The sequence below is a fragment of the Magallana gigas genome, chromosome 7 (genome assembly GCF_963853765.1).
Source record: "Magallana gigas chromosome 7, xbMagGiga1.1, whole genome shotgun sequence".
Classification (NCBI taxonomy): domain Eukaryota; kingdom Metazoa; phylum Mollusca; class Bivalvia; order Ostreida; family Ostreidae; genus Magallana; species Magallana gigas.
In genome coordinates, this window is record NC_088859.1 from 49,723,653 (window position 1) to 49,745,109 (window position 21,457).

Below are 21,457 nucleotides of genomic sequence, written 5' to 3' on the forward strand. Positions count from 1 at the left end.
TAAAGGAATGGGTCGTCACAAAGCCAAGGGCAGGCGGAAGTCGGCTCATACCATAAAGTGTCCCGGTCATTCAGCGTTAATCACATCTGTGGGATGCGGAGAGTGGGTGAATTTAAATCTGGCGAGTGTGTCCTTCAGTATCTAGTGTCTGATAGTGGTGATCAATAGTGTACATGTAGGGAGGAGGTGTTTACAATCCGCGTAGGCAGAACTCATACTGAACACTTACCGTCTATTTGATATAGTGTAAATTCTTACACGCTATTAAATAGCCACAACCATGGCAGAGCTTGTAAGTAGAATTTAATCTTTAAAAGAATGTTGCGCAAGAGCCTTGAGTAATCAAAAACAGGGCCTAAGCGAGCGGTCAGTATCGACCGGCGAATAGCGATAAGGGATGGTCAGTACATGTAAACACTCGCTGAACGCATGCGTTAACATATAACCTATCTCTAGGTGAAGTACAGCTTCCACCTATATACATCCACAGACAAGAACTGAAAGACCAGCATTTGTGTGTACCAGGATTATATATTTTACTGTGTTTACCGATGTCTCCTGACAGGTTTCTTAATCAGGTAAGGGGACCGCCTCACCCCCTCCCAGTTACTCCAACGCTTCTCACCTGTCCCAAAGTATACCCTGTGTAGTTAAAAATATCTCGCTATCTTGTGTACAGTGGGAACTATTCGTGAATAGCAGCACTCGTTGCTGTTTGATTCCAGCCCTTCAACTCTCTCAGAGAAAAACATCTTGACTACTAAAGTTTTTTTTCGACATGTGATTATCCTTACATGTAAAGGGTACATTCTAAAGAACGAGAGCCGAAAATAGTCAATTTCTTTTCAAATTGGAAATTAAATGGTTTAATACGATTTTGTTTATCAACCCTGAGAGAGACTTAGCTTAATCTGGATTATATAAAATTCTCCCCTTTGAGTGTTCATTTAACAATTGTACGGTGTTGATGGGATGAATAACACGATTGGATATTTGTTAACCCCAGGTATGTCCAGGGCAGACGCACAAATTATGTCTTTGATAGAATAATATAATGGCACTTTATACTAGCAACTATGTATAATTTCAAGTAACAGCCATTACTTTACTAATGTTTACTGAGAAGAACATGGCTTAATGATGATTCCGTTAATCTTAAGTGAGTTTTATTTTATTTCTTTATACTTCTATTTACTTTAAATTCACAATTGACTGTCGTTTCGAAAATTTGTTCATTTAATAGTTTCAGATTACACCTAATAACTTTGCCTTATGTTATATATCTTATCTCAGAATTTTGTTATTTCTTTATAACATATATATAAATTTTCTTCATATTTCGTTATCGAAAACTAAAAAGCATCTGAAAAATAAAACACAGGGGGCAATTATGTTTTTGATTTACACTACATTTATTTGCTTCAAACAGTCATATAATGTGGGAAGGTACTTGACTTGTAGTGCGCTTGAATCGACTGCGTCCTCTGAGCGTTTGAGTCGTTTTTGATAAGGTTACTCGTTGTCCTGTCACGACCTGCCAGGATAAACAACAAGCAGGGCAATGCTCTCCCAGGACCCACGGTCCCCTACAGTACCAGGAATACGGTCTGTAGGCCCAGGAACCCTCCACAAAACACATTTATTGGCCTATTTAACGGTTACCTTTGATTAGTTTGAATCATGGTTAAAATATTGATACAGCGATTGATTTCTTTTCATGGAATATTATAAATATGATACGAAAAACACTGAAGAACCGTGGGGGAAAGTAGAATATGGCAAAAGGTATAAGTACTTCAAAGCAGATAAAAAACAACTTTAGTTTCATGACTATTCAGTGACATTGCTTAATCCGTAAACCGTCATACTACGATACACCGCTGCATATCATATTTCTGCGAAATGAACTGATGATAACAGGATGAGTAGCTGATTACGAAACAAGAAGATAAATGTGAGAACCAGAATAGGACTTATACAATCGAGCAAAATGAAAGGGCAATATATAGAGAGAAGCCCTTACAGACACACACAAACACACACACCATCATCAGTGTGTGGAGGATATCTAATTGGACTACAAGACATATAACTTCCGGTTGTTGGTCAGTTGACACGGTGACCATTATTTTTGGGGTTTATAACCGTGCCATGTCGGGGATTTCCTTGACCGGGGAATTCCTCAAGCCTCCTCCACAAACAGATGTCGACAATGATTTGTTAACACTTGTGAACTTACAAGCTCTCGGCAATATCGTGTAGCAATCTGTTCGGTTCCTGGCTTTGTCCAAGAGGATGATGTTTTTTTTTATCCCGTGACCATGTTAACTAATTCTCTATAGTACTTTGCTTCCACTAGTCACACAGCTCTTTCATGCCTTGAAGAATCAACATCGGTCCAAGATTATCGCATTATTCAAATATGATCTCGTCCATTTAGAAGTGCAGTCCTGCAGTGTTTAGTTGGATTATTTACCACTTAACAGGACTGCGTGCTGTCTTCATTACGTTTTACTCCTGGGAAAAAGGAAGTGGTGGGGATGTAACTTAATTGATCCAAGAAAAGCTTTATTACGTTTATAAGTCCTCTTTAATATTCTGGTCAGAGTTTTCCCAACCCTCAGTGTGAACCTCCACTGATAAACAAATATTTACAGCAGGCAAAGATGATTTACTTTTAGTCGCTCTAAGATATCAAAATGGAATTTTGTTGTTGTTTCATCCGGGTAAATGTGTGGCTCATACTTAATCGCTTCTCAAATGAACATGTTTAAAGTAAATATTTTACTGTGGGATTAAAAAAGTATTCAAAAGTTTTGCCTTGAGTTTGATGACCAAAATAATATTCCATGCGAATATTATGAGAGCATTGTATAAAAATAACAATATGGGTACTGGAAATGATGTTCCGAAACCCGTGAAAGGTATATCCGGGTAACCTTGTCCTTTATCTGTTGTTTATACGGAGAACACAGCGGGGAGTTGAAGGTCGGGTGAGAGTAATCGCACGCTGCTGACCATTCCATATCTCGCCGTTACTGCTAGGCTGTATATTTAATAAGTAATCTTATTTTATGGCCGGTGTTCGAGTTTGGGTATTTTGGTTGACAACATGTCTGAAGCTAGTGATAAGAGGGTATCTGACCGCGCGAGAAAGCGCAGGGAAGGGGCGGCATTGACTACGACGTCACCAAGCCACCGGACTAATAAAACCTAGACAAATATGGTGAATATAAAATAGGACTGCCAAGGCGCTTCTATCGGGATCTAATCCCTGGGATCAACAGCTTCGTCTCTCCGTCGATCTGTCTGTCACGTAGATTTAGAAAACATGGCATTTCCCCAATTGGGAGTACGGATCTGGTCAGAGCTATCAAAGGCTAACAAATTTCATTTTGTATTGCGTAGTGCATTTAGTTCTTTTTCAGAAACAGTTGTGCTTTGATAAGATCTTCCCTGAAAAAAAACCCCACGTTTATAAACACATGTAAAAATAACAAAGGTCTTATGTTTTCAAGGCTTCTTTAAGTACTCAGGACAGTTTACAAATGATAAGAAGATAAAGGAGTTTGGTTTTTGTTTTGTTGCTGACCCTTATGACTAAAGGTTGCAATAACGGATGCATTATGAGCTTGGCCTTGGTAAGCGGCCAGTTTCTGCATTAACAGGGAATTGATTTTATGGATATTGATGAAATCCTATCTGAATGGGCTATTTCCTTGTTCCTCCGTGTTACCGATTTGTAAACATGTCCAGATACCCTAGATAAGAAGTAAACACGGACAGATGCTGCTCAGTCGGTGGTCACGTGCAACAGTCACTCCAGGCATCTGGTCTCTCTCGGGTACAAAAGGTCTTTCTCCAAACTACAATAAGTATCTATCAATCGTAGATAGTATGTATTTGTAAACAATACAGAAAGGGATATCCTTTCTGACCACTTTATTCCTAGAGGGGTTTCCCCAATATTACGAGATTTTTCAAGTCTTGTCCCAGATACTCGCTTCTGATCCTGAGGCCCCCACTGTGTCCCAACTGTGTCCGCTTTGTCACCAGTAAACGATAGGTCTCCATTACAGTAAGCGGATCAAAGTGAAGTTTCGGCGTTTACAATGACCACCGTGTACAAGTATAGCAAAACAAGGACGTGAGCAGGTCAGCTACACACCAGCACGTGTCACAATGTATGCTACACACCAGTACGTGTCACAATGTATGTGTGTGACTATCACCGATCCACTCAACAGCCTTGTTTCTGTGTAATACTACAACTTCTTTGATCGGTAAAAATCTTAGGATAAGCCAAGTAAATTCATTTACTCCCACTCTGAAAAACTGCTTTTGTCAAGGATATGCCTTATTATTATTTATTCTCTCATTTTCGTTCTATTTATCCCGAGGTAGGAATTATGACAAACACAATACGATTGAGTCACCGAGAATTAAATGATTCAGCAACAACCATAGCAATAGCATGTCGATTTACTCGATCTGATCTGTCAGATCATATATCACAATATATTACTCATCAATCGGTTGTTTAGATCATTAGATTGAACAATGTTGGCATCACAGAATCCAAAAACTACTGCCAAGATTACTGATCGGTAAGGCCTGGTGATTACATTCGTAATTTGTGATAATTAGTAACACCTATTACCATTAATACTATATTTAAAAAATGACAGAGTTGTGGGAAATGTAATAAACATAGTATGTAATTAAAAAAAATTAAACCATTAATGAAAGATTTCTCCCCAAATGACGACCCATCAGTTTACCATACAAGGTACGACATCAGACTATGGACTGAACAGATTAATTGCATCGTGTTGACAATGCACTGGCTGCAGAACTAGACAGAACTCTTACTGCTATTTGTGTGAACTAGACAGAACACTTACTGCTATTTGTGTGAACTAGACAGAACACTTACTGCTATTTGTGTGACCATTTGATTGCGATTGGTCAGTGCTCAGTACCATAAGTGTATTGTTGGGGTCTGTACGTGATGTGTAGAGTATTCTTAACAGCCTATCGATGATTTATACTGTATAGCACGCTCGTTCAAGTGAACTGACACAATGTTATATATGTATTTGAATGAAGTAAATGCATATCCTTATACTAGTATAATATAAACGCTTTAAATGAATATGACGTGTATGAAACGTCATCGACTTCTCTACAGGTAGTGGTGACTTATAATAAGCTTTGCAAGAGGACATGAAGTGTTTTTTTAACAATCATGCAGCTCTATATGCTTCTTAAAGTTTAAAAATAATTTTGGAGACTTTCCCTGTAGCAACTAATTCCCGATTATATTAATTGTTTTAGATTATAATATATATTACTGATAGTATTTGGACATGGTAAAAGGCTAACTGTAATTACTTGCAACATTACCTTAATGTCTTATCGTAGAATTACCGATAATTTTGAGATAAGATTTAAGTGAAATGACTTGATAAATCGACGTAAGTTTAAAAGTAAAAAAAAAATGCATGCAAAAATTGCATCGATTAGTTGAGTGTATAAGTTTCATTTTACCTAACGTCATCTCCTTTCTCATTTAGGTGATACTGTGAATGAGGCGAGATGAGGACTTCCGGTGAGGGAGGATGGCGAACATTAACACCGGACACCTGCTGCTGCTGACCGCCTGCTACACAATCTATGTACACAGCGTCCCAGTGTTCAGAGACTGCGGGGGACGACTGACAGACGCTAAGGGCGTGATCCAGTCCCCGAACTTCCCCAAGGAATTCCCCACCCCCATACAATGTGAGTGGGTGATCTATAACCCCCAGACACGGAACACCGCCATCTACCTGACACAGTTCTACCTGAAGGGGTTCGTCAGCGTGTGGCAGTTTGAGCATTATTCCAACCAGAGGGAGTACATCAATCCCCGGCAACTAGCCACTCTGAATGCAAACAGTGAGATCCAGCACATCGTGTCCAACAAGCCGTACACCGTGATTCGTCTGGCCGTCTCTGAAATCAACGACATTAACGTGCGTGTGCTGGATCACATCGTGGACGTCTATGGCTTCAACATCACATACGAGTTCTTGGACCGTTCCTCCACAAACCTAAAGCGCACCTGTTCCATCAACCTGTGCTCCTACCTGGGCGACTGCTACGCCAACGCCGACTTCTCGGCCTACCGGTGCCACTGTTTTGAGGGCTACCAGGGGGATATTTGTCAATATGGGGAACACTGTGACCCAGCCAAGGGAATTAACCAATGCAAGAATGGAGGGGAATGTCGGTAAGACTAATTGTTAAAGAACATGCCCATTTACACTCATTGAATTAAATGTGATTTTGTATTAAAAAAATGTACAACATTTACCAAAGAAGGCGTTAATAATTTCTGTAATATCAATGATAAGACTAATGCCTACAAGTATCATTTTGTACGTAGGGTCAACTTCATTTACTTGTTTACCATATTAAAAGAAAAATAGTAAACGCTTTCCCATTGTAATTCTAGGTATTTTTATGGAACAAATGTTAACATCTGTAACTGTACCAAAGGGTTCACAGGACACATGTGTGAGGTGCCCCTCTCCGACTATCTACCAGACGGTAAGTGACAGACGTGTGAAAGCAAAGCCTACTAAAGAGTCTAAAACCAAAACGGCGTCAAGATAATGTGTTAAGGAAGGAATTTATATTGATTTTCTCTCTGTATTCATTGTAAAATGTAATCTTGTATTTATATTTTTAAACATCGATGTTTTTTAATCTTTGATAAGTAATAAGTTTATATGATATCGACAAATGTCTTTGCTTTCAGCATGTGCCTACCTTGGATGCGGTCAGACATGCATTGACGGCATGTTTGGCTACAAACAGTGCGCATGTTACAAAGACTTCCGACTGAACCCTGACAATAGAACCTGCTCCCATATAGGTAAGTCATTTACCTGTAACCGAGGTCACTCGGTGTTGTACAAAATGTTGAACAATAATCAACAGTCAAAGAAAATAGCCGTCGAACGGAGCGTTATCAAAATATTTATCCATTGGAGAAAGCAAACGTTATGAATAAAACATCGGTCAGCTGTCGCTTTAGACACTTCATTGATATCAAAGACAGAATGTTTACTCATTACAGATCGAAATCGAATCATTGTAACAATGCAACCAACGGACAGCTACCTCCAGTCTATTTCCGGAAGCGGAAATGATGTTCTATTTACTGAATCTCAAATTGAGTCAGTTCGCCAAGATGTAAGAATTTTCATTGATAAGATGAGGAAAACGTCAAATTTGAATATTCGTATATGATGGGTCAATCAGTGTTTCCATTAATAAATAATTTCTGTTTAAAGAATAATTATTTTTTAAAAAGAAAATCAGATGAGAAATATAGAATTGAGAATGAAAGTTTTCACTTGTCATTTCTTCATTGTACAAATCAAATTTTGTAGATAAGAAATCATTTAACCTTTTTAACCTTAATTTTGAAAATTTTAAATAGCTGTAATTTATTTTGGGAAAACATTGGTTTTCTTGGTTATTCTCACGATGTCTCAAAACATTAAGCATTCAGAACGCTGTAATTTCTACAGAGAATGGTCTTAAAAAAGAAGAAGAATAAAATGTTTTTAGTAAACAGAACTATTCAAAGCTGGCGCTAATAGCTATGAATTTTGATTTAAATATAAATTGTTAATATTGATTATTATATTTTTTTTTTGGTAAAAGTGTCGACTTCAAAACATAAATTGTCCAATATTCTTTTTTCTAGATTGAGCTGAGCCTCAAGGAATATAATGTACACACTATGACAAATTTTACCTTTATTGGGTCAAGGTAAGACAATGTCCGGAACATAATTTAAACAGACAAAAATCATATTCTATGTTATTAAAGCTACCAATAAGTGCAAGTTAGAGTATGTATTCTATCTACATGTATTGTGAAGTGAAACGTTATTTTTGTTATAATATACTGATTGAATTATTAATATTTTATTATGTGATAAATTACTTTTACCGGTTCTAACATGACATTAGTGAACTGGTTTATCAGCCCATAATGTTATTGATATCTCCTATGTATGTATGTAGTTCATCAAACCCAAGAACAATGGAATTTCATTTTATCATCGAGACAAGTGAACAATCCAAGATGGCGACCTTTGAGAAAACCCTCTTCAGCCGTGGCTTGGTCGGCGACATTCCATTTTACAATACGTCATTATCAATCAAAAGCATTCCAGGTGAACATTAACTTACAAATCATTCCATTTATTGTTTTTTTTTGGTTTTGTTATAATTGTTTCATTGCATTCGTTAAGTTTTGTTATGATTTGATGCTTTTAGTTATTATGTAATTGTTTGATTGCGTGCGTTTAATTTTCTTACTGTTAGATTGTGTACGTTTTGGAAATGAAATTGATTGGACGCGTAAACGTTTCGTTTTGTGAGAGTTTTGATCGGTTATAGTTGATATTGGGTGCGTTTGTTATAGTGATGATTAGGAACGTTTAGTAACGATTTCGACTGGGTGCGTTTAGTTCTGTGATTATTCTGATGAGATGCGTTTAGTTTTAATTACTTTTGATTGGGTTTAGTTATTTAATAGTACACAGTATGTACTGAGCGTGATTTGTTTTGTAAAATTATATATTTGATGCATTTAATTCTGTAATAGTATATTTTGGGTGCATTTAGATATGTCATAGTATGTTTATATACATGTATTATGCATTTAGTTCTATAATAGTTTATATTGGGCGCGTTTAGTTCTGTACCTGATGGAGGTGGTCACCACAGAGGAAGGACAGCACGACTCCTTCTGGGGCGACGACTACATCAGCTACACCATCGAGGGCAAATTCCTGACCATTTCCTGTATTGTGCGAGGCTCTGAGAACACCAGCTTCCGGTGGTTCAAGGACGGAATGCTGATCGACATGGGCGTGGCTGTCAGGAAAGGTTTCCAGACCATCATCAACTCCAAACTGGACGGGACTCTTCGCTCAGTGCTGTATTACGGGAACGTCAAGGCGTCGGATAGAGGTATGAAAACTGAATCAGACAACTGAACGATCCCCTGGAATAAACATGCCATCGGTACTTGTAGACATGTACATGATTTTAATATATCTAATTCCAGGTGAATACACCTGTGAAGCCAGAGATTTTGGAATTGCTCAGAATAAGTCTGACTTGGTTGACGTCATTACAACACCGATGGTTGATATAGATCCGATGGCGGACTATGTCCCTTACGGTGGATCGATTAGAATCCGATGCCTGTCTTTTGATCAAGATGCCTTGCAGTATGAATGGTACGTGAACAACTTGCTCATCAAAAGAGGGCGCTCCGATATGATACCGGAAACACTACAGCCTGCTGGATCACAGCTCTACGTCCGTCGCCTGCTGAAAAGGGCGATATTTACTTGTAAAGTGACCAACGCTGCAGGCGCCCAGAATGTCACAGCGGATATATATGTACAGCCAGGTACTGAAACTATCCGAACCAGAAAGTTCTCGTTTAATGCATTTCAATTTCGCCCTCGCTGCTTTCATGATAATTTATTACAGCTAACCATGTTAACGATACCTGCCATCAGCAGTGGTATAAGAGTATTTTGTGGGCGGAAATGGCAGGCGGCCATTACCGGAAGGAACGATGTCCAGCAGAAGCAGGGGGTAAGAAATCAAAATTATTTACAGCGCTTTATGTTTTCCCATTCATCAGAATTTACAACAAAATATACAAGGTTTATCTGACGATTGTCCCTATTTGTACAGATTTTCAAAACTACATCCCTATAGATACTGGTGAGTGTCTCTGTGAGATTTCTTGAGAACACTACTCTCTGTAGCTAGAGAGTTGTTGTGTGTACTTCTCATCTGGTATTTCAGTATTTCGGTTTGGCGGGTATAATCACCGTGTGTAATCACCGTTTCTTCACACCATTCCATCTAACAACAATAAGATGTCGAATGTTGACGTTAATGGTGCAATATGCCGTGTTCTGTGTATAACTAGCACCATTGCAAACAACATAGACTGAACCATATCTGTACTATCTGTATGCGTTACTTTGAATTTGTATTTTCTTCTTTGTGAGGCATTTACCATTCGTACATCTGTCTTACAGCCCGAATCATTGTACATAACTATTGTTAAAACTTTCCTGCACTCTTATGAAAATTGTAATAATAATATAGCGTTGATCGATTTCCCCTAGATTCTTTCATAGTAAAAGTTACAATACTAACCATATATCCAGCATGATAATTTACATGTACTCGTATATAGATCTAGGAAAAAGGTTTATACAGCGATGATACCGATATAATCCTTGTAACCTGTAATATACCTGCAAACGATGTATAAACCGGTTGTGTCCGGTGAATTTTGGCAGGTTTTGTCACTAGGAAGTGCCGGTGTAGAAATGGCGGACAGGGAAGATTTTGTTCCTGGGAGGAGCCCAATTTTTCAATGTGTCAGTCTGTCAGTTTGGTCCAGATATATGACGAGGTAAGCCCTTTCGACTCATCCTATGCTCTTTATTCCATCAAGTGCTTTGTACAAAGAGAAGATAAAAGTATATGAACTAATGTGAAGCTGCACAAGTCATATTTTATAATATGATATGCAGCGCATGCCAAAACTGGAGTAAAAGAAAGTAAGCATGTAAAGCGTGTCATTGGAGGATCCTTGTGATGTCTGTTGTAGATGGAGATCCTCCGTAACGGATATAGATCATCTTCCCTCCAGCACGTGTTCGACCAGCTCTTCCAGTACGCCGCCAGTCCAGACAACCGGATGTACTCGGGTGACGTAGAGATTGCCGCTAATGTTCTCCTGAAAATCCTCCAACATCTGGTCAAGTCCCCCTCCCTCTACTATGGTGGCTCCAAGATCTCATTCGTGGTGCGTCCGATAAAAATTTGTTATATCGGTATACATGTATTTTTGTTTGGATTTTAAAGTCATTTTGGTTTATATCTGTGATATTTCCTGCAGAATGTCGTTTATTTGTTGGACCAACTTCTCACAGCCATCTCTAACGCCACTGTGGAGGAAAAAAAGGTCCGTAAAAATACGGTTGATTTTTTTAATACACCTATAAGTTCATGAAAGAAATTAGTTAAATTAGTTCGATATGCGTAAATAAGTCAAAATATCCGGAGGACGTTTGTGTGAGAGGTTATTGTGGGCTATTTTTTTTCAGGCGGTGAGCTTTGGGGACAACATGATAGGTATACTGGACGCCCTGAGTAGTAACCTGACCAGTTACCTGGACTTTTCACCTGATACGGAAATTCTGTCGGACAATATAGGTAACCATTTACTAACGTTTACTCGCAGGCTTTTTAGTATTCATGCAGGGGCTCTAGAACAAAACATCTACGTAATCCGCACCAAATTTATTCAAGAGTTTGTAAATGTTACATTCACATGAAAACATTGAGAGAGAAAACTTCCCGTTTAAGTTGCAAAATGAAGGTAGGTTTCACCCGTAGCTTATTTAGATGACCAATTGATCTCTATTAACAGATGTGGAGTTTGGGAGCAGCTCCAGCCATCGTGTAACGCTGTTGAGACAGAATGACGAAAGGGCTCTTGTTCCAGACACCAACGGTAGGTTTTAGTTTTTCTTCTGCCTTTGATAAAATGAGACGTGCTGAGTGTAGATACAACTTTTGACGAGAGTGTGAATTTTTGGCTAATGACGTCTATCGGTGATTTTATTTCAGCTTACCCGGTGGTTTTATTTTCTCTGCGGAATTTAATCGACTTGTTTCCCATGAAAATACAAAGGTAAAAGTCACGATTATTGTATATCCAATAGTGCTGACGTGCGACTTGTATTAATAACTACCATATCAATATAAATTTATTACTTCCATTGTGATAGAATTGTCAGATCAAATGATATCTTGGTAATTTTTTAATACTGTATGATATTAAATATATGAAGCTGAGAAAGCATAACACTCAGGATTCTGTTATAAAAGCACAAACACACCTGATTTCTTGTGTACACAGGGATCACAACCTGCGGTCTGTGTCCGAAATGCTGGATGTCAGCATGTTCCCCAGCGATTCCTTTGTAACGGATAATTTGATTGGACGAATAAGCATTCCACTGCTGTCATCAGTATGTAACATTATTGTCCGCAGTAACAGCAAATTCCATATTCTTTTAAAGTTAAAATAATGTGATATCGGAAAGAAAGAATGCTACATGTATGTTTGAGGAATGGCAATGTATTACATATTATATAATATTATATATATCATACAATTTTATTTTATTTCCTTATATATTATAAGGCAATTTATTATGTATTGATTATCAACTTTTAAACATTTTCAATCTATCCAACCATAAATAAGGATATCTACATAAAAATATTCTTAAAGCATTGATCGATATTAGAGTTGTCGATCTTTGCTCTGGAACGAATGACATTAATTTTTCATTTCATTAACAGGTTAATGTGAGAGATTATTCAACATTCCATTGTTTATCCCTTGAAAAGGATTCCAGGTACACAATTGTCTAATTATTATTCAAAAAGGTGAAGATTTTGTAATGAATATGAAGAAGACTGTGAAGTTTTATTTTAACAAATGCTTCATTTGTAATAACAGATTCATAAAACATGCATGGAAAAACGACAGTTGTCATTTTGTGTCACATGACAACTCCTACATCACGTGTCAGTGTTCACTTCCTGTCATGCTACAAGTGGTTGGCATCCAGCAAAATGAAACGGTAAACTAAACAACATGATATGCATATAATGGTGATGTATTTCATGGTCATTCTTTTACTTATTCCATAATATGTTTTTAATATATTTCCATGCTTTTTGACAGATTGTCTTCCCCGCCGTCCAAAACAACTTTGAACTGCTCCTAGTGGGCGCTGCCGTCGCTATATCCGGTCTTGCTCTCATTCTCATCATTCTTGTGGTCGCCTGCAGGTAGTCACGTAATTAGGAATAGCATTTACTATTTTAATGGTTTACAACAGTCATAATAATTATCGTATACACTGTCAGCAATTTGCCGTTTGAATTCCCTGATACTGATGGAATATTTTTTCTGTATAGGAGATTACCGGGAGAGGAGTCGGTTATCTATGTGAATTTCATCTGTGTGTTAATCGCCTTGAATTGTGTCGTTATCGTGTGTCTTTATCATTGGAAAACTGAGGTACATTAACATATTGCATCAAATATTAAAGTCAAAGTCTGAAAATAATAACATTATCTTCGTAATAAAAAGTTGTGCTGTCTGTTTCAGATTATCTGTACAATAGGGAGGTACGCCTTGTTCTTCCTGTACTCGGCAGCTTTATCATTTTTACTGCTGGTCAGCGTTCATCAGTTCATTTCTCCCAGTAAAGCGGGGGGACTGGTCAGCAAGTACCTGATGTTTGGTTGGGGTAAGTTTTGATCATGATTTATCTCTGTCACGTGATCACTGACCGGCTCTCCATGAAGGCCCATTGATGCTGACACATTTCACACTCCAATTTTTGCAATCTTCACAGGATGCCCGCTGATTTTGACATCGTTTTTCGTGGTAGCGTCTCAGATGTTTGACAAGTCCGACAGCCATTCCTTCATGTATGTACACAGCTTACTGTCAACCTCACATGGTCTTTATCTTGTTAAATTTAGAAATACTAATTAATGCTCAAGACATGCATTCACTAAATACCTTTACTTGAAACATGACCTATTTTTGTGAACCTTAGGTGTTGGCTTAGGAGAAGCCAATGGACGTTTTACTTCTTTGCCATTGAAGTCGCCATCATAACTTTTGTAGGTATTATCGGAATTTGAAATTCTTCTTAAAGTTACTTAAAATCAATGTGATTTTTCTTTCCGCTGGTTTGGAGAGAATATGATCCAGTGCTAGAACTGTATAATTAGTCGGGGCATTGACTCGTTGCAGGTGATGTTTGTGTTCAGTGTGTTGTCTGTCAAGTCCAAAACAATCAAAGCAGACATCACGACCGCGGCCAACAGGAGACAACTCTTGTAAGCAGTTACCGTATCCAAATATCTGTTGCCACATGTAGATGTAACAATTTACATCTGTGAAATATTTGTTCGAAGTGTTAAACAAAATGCTTAATACGAAAGGTGTAAAAAATAAACGTCGATTTTTTTTTTGCTTTACCATATATTGAGTTTTCATAACGTACTAGTATTGTTTGTACATGTTTGAACCCTTTCAGATGTCGCTGTATTAAGACGGGCGTTCTACTCATGTTGGTGGCAATGGATGCTTTCTTATCCATGGATCTAACGCCCGACCCTGCCTCCATACAACTCATTCTCTTGATTACCTGTAGGATTGCAATAGTACGTTTGTCAAACTGCACTGAAATTCTTAAATAATGCGTAATAATTTGTAAGGGTTAATTTGATCATTTTGTCATTTGCATTGCAGGTGATATCATTGTTTGTAAGCAGAATAATAATGGACACTCAGGTAACTAGTAAATTACTGTGTAAAGAACAGACCGTGTAACCAGTCAGCGTTAATCAGTGCAGGGTATGCACGTGTAGTGTGTTACGAGTCTTACATTTTGTTTTACAGGTCGTCAAATTATTCCGGTGTTCCTCCCCCAAGTCCGACAACTCTACAGAGAACTCGGTAAATTTTATTCACATACGTAGCATATCACTTTTTGGCTAAAGAAAAAAAAGACATCACAAAAGGTGCTTATCTTGTTTGTTTCTGTCAAAGTGTAATGATTTGGATTCTTTTCAGGATGAAGCGGAACAGAGCTGTAAAGGTAACGAATACTGGTTGTTGCTCCCTGTGCTTGTTTGAATTAGATTAACTGCACTTGCAGATTCCTTCTAACAATGTTCTTTCAATTACACAGGTTGTTGTAGTTATTTTAATCACCCAACGCGAGAACAAGAGAAAGCAAACAAGTATTATGCAGAAGTCAATAGAGCCAAATATACTGCTGAGAGAAAGCGCCATCTGTCGTCACTTCTTGGAAGTTCTGCTGCTCACGAGCTTCCGTTAAACAATACAGAAGCAAATAGTGCGACAGTCTCGTGCGCAGAGACGAAAATTGTTGATAAACCTAGTCAAACTACTGGCCCGCTACTATTTATACGGGCAAACGGCAGCAAAGAGGTCGCCTTTGTCTCAGAAAGGGTGCCAATCCTTAATCAAAACGATACAAGGATTATCGGAAGGGAAGTGGAAAGACTTGGTGTTAGTGCGCCAAACCATTCGGTCCGGAAGAACGGATATAACAGAGTGAACCTATCCGGACAGAATTCCCGGAGTGAACCTCAAGAAGAACTGACTGCTTTAATTCATTCCACTGCTGATAGAGAAGTGCAGCAGCACAAACAGTTGTTATAATTCCATTCCATCCATTTTGTATACATATGTAATATATACTCTAGTAGTCTCACTAAGAAGTCCCCGTGTCTCACTCTCTCTTCTGGGTCTTTCAACGCGAGAGAAAAAAAAACAACATAGTTATGCAAAAATCGTTACCAATGTGAAGTGCTTTATGAATTGTATGAGGTTTTGACTGTTTTGCTATACACTGGTTTATCGTTTGGAGACGTTTACTTGTATTTTCCTTGTGCTCTATTTTGTTATGTCTCCTCGCCGTAGTCTTTACATCTTTATATTTATTTTTTAAACAAATGTGATATGTTACAGAAATCCAAATAAATATGTGCAATCTGTACTATAGAACCTAGAATTTCGTAGTTTTAGTGATCTTATGTCTGACACTCCTATGTCTGACACTCCTAAGCGAAGGGTTACGACTTTTGATTATAACATTGAATGTTCCATTTATTTAATATCAAGGTATGCATGATTCATTTATTTAGAAGACGATGATTTCAGAAAATATAGAGGACACATAACTATGGCCACATATCCCATCGCTAAAAAAACTGGTTTTAATAATTGTAAACAGTAAATTCTGATTTTATTTCGGTTATAATCGTGAATTGATAGCTCAGAAGACAATACAGAGGTACAGGTTTGTTTATTATTGAATGGATAGGTATACATTAAACAGCACCATTAATTATATCGTTATATTGACACAGCTTCAAGAAACACGACAGCATACGTGATTGTCATCTGTGAAAAACAGAAAAGTAAGCTATTATATTTCCACTTGGCTCATATCAAAAGTCACTGTGTTATTGGTAGAACTGATTTTTTATAAACTAATTTTAATATTTAGTTTTGGAGGCTGTTTACTTACCAAGCCTCGGACTTCGTCATGGTGGATTTATACGTGGCTGCAACGCTTCTTCGTCTACGCCTGCCCATAACATCTGAAATATACGAGACAAAATCATGATCAGTCTGTCACAAATCAGTATTATTATTATTATTATTATTATCATAACAATGAAATGTAATCACTGACCAGGTCCGAAGCAGAGTCCCTCTCGCGTGCATGTGTTTCCCATTGGACAGCGGGAGCAAGCTGGGCCGGGGGTGTAAGGAGTCTGACCAATAAAGTTACCCCTGCAAAACAATTGTATTCAGTCATTAAAATTGTTTGTTTGAAGATCATGATTTATTATTGATTTCAAAATTCGACATGGTCTTAGTAAATGCCTTTATACTTACTGGGGTGAGTAGAAGCAGACGAAGTACTGCGCGTTTCTGTAGACGCGCCCTCTACCGTCAGAGAGAGCAGCGCAATAACTCATGGCACAACCTACCCGGGATGTTCGCGCCCAAATCATCTACAAATAAACATAAAACGTCTCTGAAAATGTGAAACAATATACAAATGGTTAAATAGTCAAATGATGTAAAATCATAACGGTGTTTGAGGATTCCTTGAGTATCGAAACCTAGACCGGCTTATCATGTTTATAATAACAACATGACGGCGAAAAATTAATGTGACGTATGAGTGTGAGCGGGACACACCAATAATGTTTTATCAGATAAAATCAAATAATTCATGAAGCGTCGTTTTTAACATTTTTTACTATCGATAACTTTTTTTCGTTTGAAGAATGTTTTCCTCGAGAGAAAAACAAAGAGATCGATGGTTCACCGAATCTGTCAAAAATTACATAGAAAAATTATTCGCTGGATTGATAAGTAAACAAAAAAATAAAAACAGGTGACTCTGTCGCCCTTAAGTCACCTTATCGGAGCCCGGGCAGTAATGGTCCGTGTAGGTTACATGCTAAGCGGACCCTCGGTGTATTTCCTTGTCATAAATTATGTTACCAGGTTATAAATACAGGGAAACAGCACCGAAAGACAACGGAACACATTAACAGCCGTGTAAAGACACGGGACACCGGGAAACAAGGAACTACCGCCAAAATATCTACACACTTAAATATTACCCCCGACTATGTGTGAGGGAAACCATTTCCATCACCTGTTTACCAACGAATTTTACAAGTCCGAGTTTTATAATTATTCTTACCACTTTTGCGAATTAAATTACCTCACAGAGCATAATATCTAAGGTTGCTTATTAATCTATTGTGCGATTCATTTTTTCATATTATGAGGGGCTCTTCTTGCAAAATTAATTGAAATACCTAAGTCTTAGAGATTTTACCTGAGTGTAGTGACATGCTGCGCCACAGGAACCGGTACCGAACCGATACAGGGGGCGCTCATTGTACCATTGACGGATGGATTCCCTGATGACGTAACCAGGATCTGGGGTGGGGCCCGTGCTGGAGATAAAAGCCAGGTTTTCTCCGTAACCCCTCATCTGATGTTCAAAGACGCATCTGTCTGCCCATCTCTGGGAGAGATTCTCCAAACCATAGTCCGTGGTCTGGTAAGGTATAAATTACATCAGAGTTACATTGGTTCAGTGCGCATCATTGAAATTTAGCACTGGAAACATATACCCTCTGTATGAACATTTGTCACAATATTTAATTGACTGTTTAAAACATGTTATTGAATGAATTTAGCAATTTTTTTTTTACTCTTTTTGGCATCTCTAAGAGTTAATGTTATCAATGGTCGCCTATTATTTGAAAGACCTCCGGATTTGATGGCGATTTTTAATTTTTTGGGGATTCTTACCATGTACTTCATGTCGGCGGCCCCCTCTAGAGCCCTGAGGTTGTTGTGTGTTCGCTGGATGTAGCCACGGTAACGCTGAATGTTGACGTACACGGCGTCCAGTCCCAGAAACTGAATCAAGGCACACAGCAGCACTAACAGAGAGGAGTTCATTTTGTCCAGATCCTGCAATAAAAGAGACAGCGTGTAGACCTATCGAAGACTGAGCGAACAATGGTTCTACGGACAGTCCTGGCCGTTATTAAGTAACTGGCGTTTGGAGTAGTAAGGCCCACGTGTCTGTAAGCGATACTTCGTGTCAAGTAACAAGTTATGGTTTGTGTATATCATTTGTTTTCTTGTACACACACTGTTATGACACACAATGGCTTCCGGAATCATATGAAGCCCCCGGGGTTGAGCTTAGACCCCCGTCAGACCCTCATGTCGCCAGGCGACAACGTCTGTCGCGCGCCAATGTCCAACGCCATGCCTACCAAGTTTGCAAAATGAGTTTCGAAATTTTACTCCTGGAAGCTGTGTTCTGAGCTGTGTTTACATAGGGCGATATGTCACCTTACTTTGAAGACTCCAAGACTTGGACCGAGGGGTCCTCTGTCAGACGGCAGTGTTAACATCTCCAGACACTGGTAAATTCACTTGACATTGCATCGGCAATCTTCGCCGCAGTCATAACATCACAACAGTACTATCACTTAAACCGAAGAATAGAATCAACCATTTCTAAGCCCATACATTATAGCAAAATATCTATGGTGGTTGTTGTAGGCAAAATTATCCTTTTTTTCATTCAATGCTTATTCCAATTCTTTGTACATTTTAATACAAAAAGGACCATTTTCCATATTATGAAATATTTACATAACCCAGTGTCTTTGTCTGTGATAACACGTACTACGAATCAATTTGGTATTGTACTGTCCAATAAATTCAAATAACATATTGTCGGGGCGCAAACAGAGTTTGCATAATTAATATTCTGATATGTAATCGTATAATTGCTGAAAATTATATAGATATAAGTAATAAAGAATCATTTTTAGAATATCATCTCAGATTACTCAAAGAATGAATTCTTATTCCTTAATTAAAGAATAAAGTTAATTTTTCTTATGTCTGTTTTAATTTCGGAATTATTTCCTTTTTAGTTTTGCAGCCTTAATTTATTGTCGACTTCAATGTGTGAAAGTGGCAACATTTAACTATTTGATTTTGATTGGATTTATGATTTCAGAGAATCGATTGCAAAATAAAAAGTTTTTGTTATTTTTTACTTGAAGAACAATTTTGGATACTTACAGTTGGTTTGTGTGACGGATGTCGTTTGGTTTTTTTGTATGGAGGCAGAGGTCTTTTTATAGGGAGAGAAGATGTACGAGGCGGGACTCTATCAATCATAGACCGATTGTCTCAATAAATGTAGTGATTGGTTGTCAGATGTTTCCCGGACTAATTAATTGATTAACCGAGAAATCATTTCAAAAAGTTTTAGGAAGAATAGATGTTTGTACCTACAGAGGACCATCGCACACCTCGATGTATGTTCCGATAGGTTTGAGTTGTCAACAACTGTTGGGGACATATGCCAGAACCCTGTAACACCGCAATGCCAGGAAGAGCATGTCGGGCTACGAGGGTCCGTGGTTCTATAGACATGACTAAGGGAGGCCTCGACATGCCCGCTGGATCTGGATCCCGTGTTAATTAGAGAGACAGGCTTTGAGAAACATCCCGGTCAGCCACCGAGAGAGGAGCCCTGGAACCCGACCATTCTGTTAGAGTTCGATCGGCTGATGTAAATGTGTCAGTCATTCAGTAGAAAATGCCAGGAATGCCCCGGAATCATTGGCATTGTATTCTCCAAGACAAAAAGTTGTTTTTGAATAAGAAAAAAAAAACAAACACAAAAAAAACAAAACAGAAATGATGACGCGATGATGATAGTTGTAGTTAAATAGCATTATTGAAATACATGACCAAAATTAAGTTATTTTATAAAGCAAAGAAAGTTTTACTGAGTCAAAAACTATCAATTGATAAACATCAATAAGAAATCTATAACCATATCCAAAAGACTGTTTATAAAATTTGCATCTAAAAAATTGCAATTGTTAGAGTTAGAGTTAGATACCTATTGGAGAGTTATATATATATATTTCAGTGTTTGTGCTCTTTCCTAATGTCCCTGTCGTTTTTGTATCTTTTCCGCCTATATCTAAAGCATTTTTACATAAAACACTACTTTTTAAAAATACACCATAAATTTTCAAGAAATTTATATGTACATCTACATGTATGTATATTTTATTTAGATATCGAATGAATAATAAGAAATACCACAAATGTGTATGTTTACACTGAAATTATATACTTATATGTAATGCGGTATGATTACTCTGATATGTAAATTTGAAAGTGAAAGTTCAATTCAAAAAATGATGAAAAAAAAACCAACCATATAGTGATGCGCTAGTAACGTACTACCGTAATGTTGGCAGTTGAAATTGACCCAAAGAATTACACAAATGATCTAAGCCATTTTGTTTTATTAATTTAAATATGTATCTCTATAAATTCTATTACTACAAATGGGAAAGAATCTGGAATCATTTATGCTTATTCCATGTCTTAAGAAACAAAAATCAAGCAAGCAAACAAACGAAAATATCAATTAAAATACACAACTTTAAATGTTTTATTATAAATTATAAACTATTCATTTTAACATTGTGATATTCGTATAACGTTGAAGATTTTTTTTGTTTGCTGCAATCATCTCTTTTACCTTTATCAAAAGACGTATTTAATTCTTCAGAGTTAATATAAAATTAAAGCAGTAAGAATCGGCATGGTCAGCAGTGTGACTCCCATTCTTCTTTGACTACTGGAAGCAAGGAGAGACCGTCCACGCGCTCCTTGACACCATCTAGGGGGCAGCACTTGTCACCCTAAAAGTTCACTGACGTCAGCCGTCGCTTTTTTGGAGAGTGCAGGCATTGTTGGTTTAGGTTAAGTTCGTTTTCTACATTACAATTAGTAGAAAGTGTTGTCGCTAATTGAATGGTGGACGTATGGTACAAATCATGGTAACAATTATTGTAAAAATACATCCAGGAAATACCCCAATGTGCTGTAAGTGCAGAAAATTTATGTGAAGTTATAAACATTTGCTTACATATAGATACATTTCTAAATGTAGTTCTCCCTCGGTTTTAAAAACTATTATTACCATTCATATAACTGTAACAACATTTCCCGGACAAATGACTGAATGTTATCTGCTGACATATGAAGTGTGTTAGCCATGTCGGAATAATGATTCAGATTTAGCTCACCTGAGCCGAAGGCTCAATGAGCTTTTCTGATCAAGATTTAT

At 37.7% G+C, this 21,457-nt stretch overlaps 2 protein-coding genes across 7 annotated transcripts; one reads left to right on the forward strand and one right to left on the reverse strand.

The window, feature by feature from the left end:
• The first annotated feature begins 67 nt into the window (after nt 1–67).
• On the forward strand, nt 68–15,745 carry LOC105346195 (uncharacterized). 6 transcript variants are annotated; one of them, XM_020074490.3, is made up of 31 exons: nt 68–292; nt 5,577–6,274; nt 6,500–6,594; nt 6,806–6,922; nt 7,127–7,242; nt 7,763–7,827; nt 8,085–8,236; nt 8,763–9,038; nt 9,136–9,486; nt 9,570–9,677; nt 9,780–9,809; nt 10,400–10,515; nt 10,714–10,911; nt 11,005–11,070; nt 11,213–11,321; nt 11,539–11,622; nt 11,739–11,802; nt 12,031–12,142; nt 12,480–12,535; nt 12,640–12,763; nt 12,868–12,974; nt 13,104–13,206; nt 13,297–13,438; nt 13,547–13,622; nt 13,754–13,820; nt 13,954–14,039; nt 14,240–14,366; nt 14,455–14,496; nt 14,605–14,661; nt 14,779–14,803; nt 14,897–15,745. In XM_020074490.3, the coding sequence occupies exons 2-31, from the start codon at nt 5,622–5,624 to the stop codon at nt 15,391–15,393; spliced, it is 4,221 nt and encodes a 1,406-aa protein (XP_019930049.3). In that variant the 5' UTR covers nt 68–292; nt 5,577–5,621; the 3' UTR covers nt 15,394–15,745. The 6 variants fall into 6 exon arrangements, 5 of the variants coding, with proteins under 5 accessions (XP_019930049.3, XP_011452993.4, XP_019930050.3 ...); XM_011454691.4 differs by lacking the exon at nt 68–292 and adding an exon at nt 341–578; XM_020074489.3 differs by lacking the exon at nt 68–292 and adding an exon at nt 860–1,006.
• A 277-nt stretch (nt 15,746–16,022) lies between these two features.
• On the reverse strand, nt 16,023–18,376 carry LOC105346176 (peptidase inhibitor 15). The gene is made up of 6 exons (XM_011454662.4): nt 18,082–18,376; nt 17,600–17,824; nt 16,639–16,757; nt 16,433–16,533; nt 16,265–16,337; nt 16,023–16,137 (listed from the first exon to the last, which is right to left on the reverse strand). Coding segments are annotated over exons 1-6 (672 nt in total). The 5' UTR covers nt 18,235–18,376; the 3' UTR covers nt 16,023–16,136.
• Nucleotides 18,377–21,457: the final 3,081 nt, after the last annotated feature.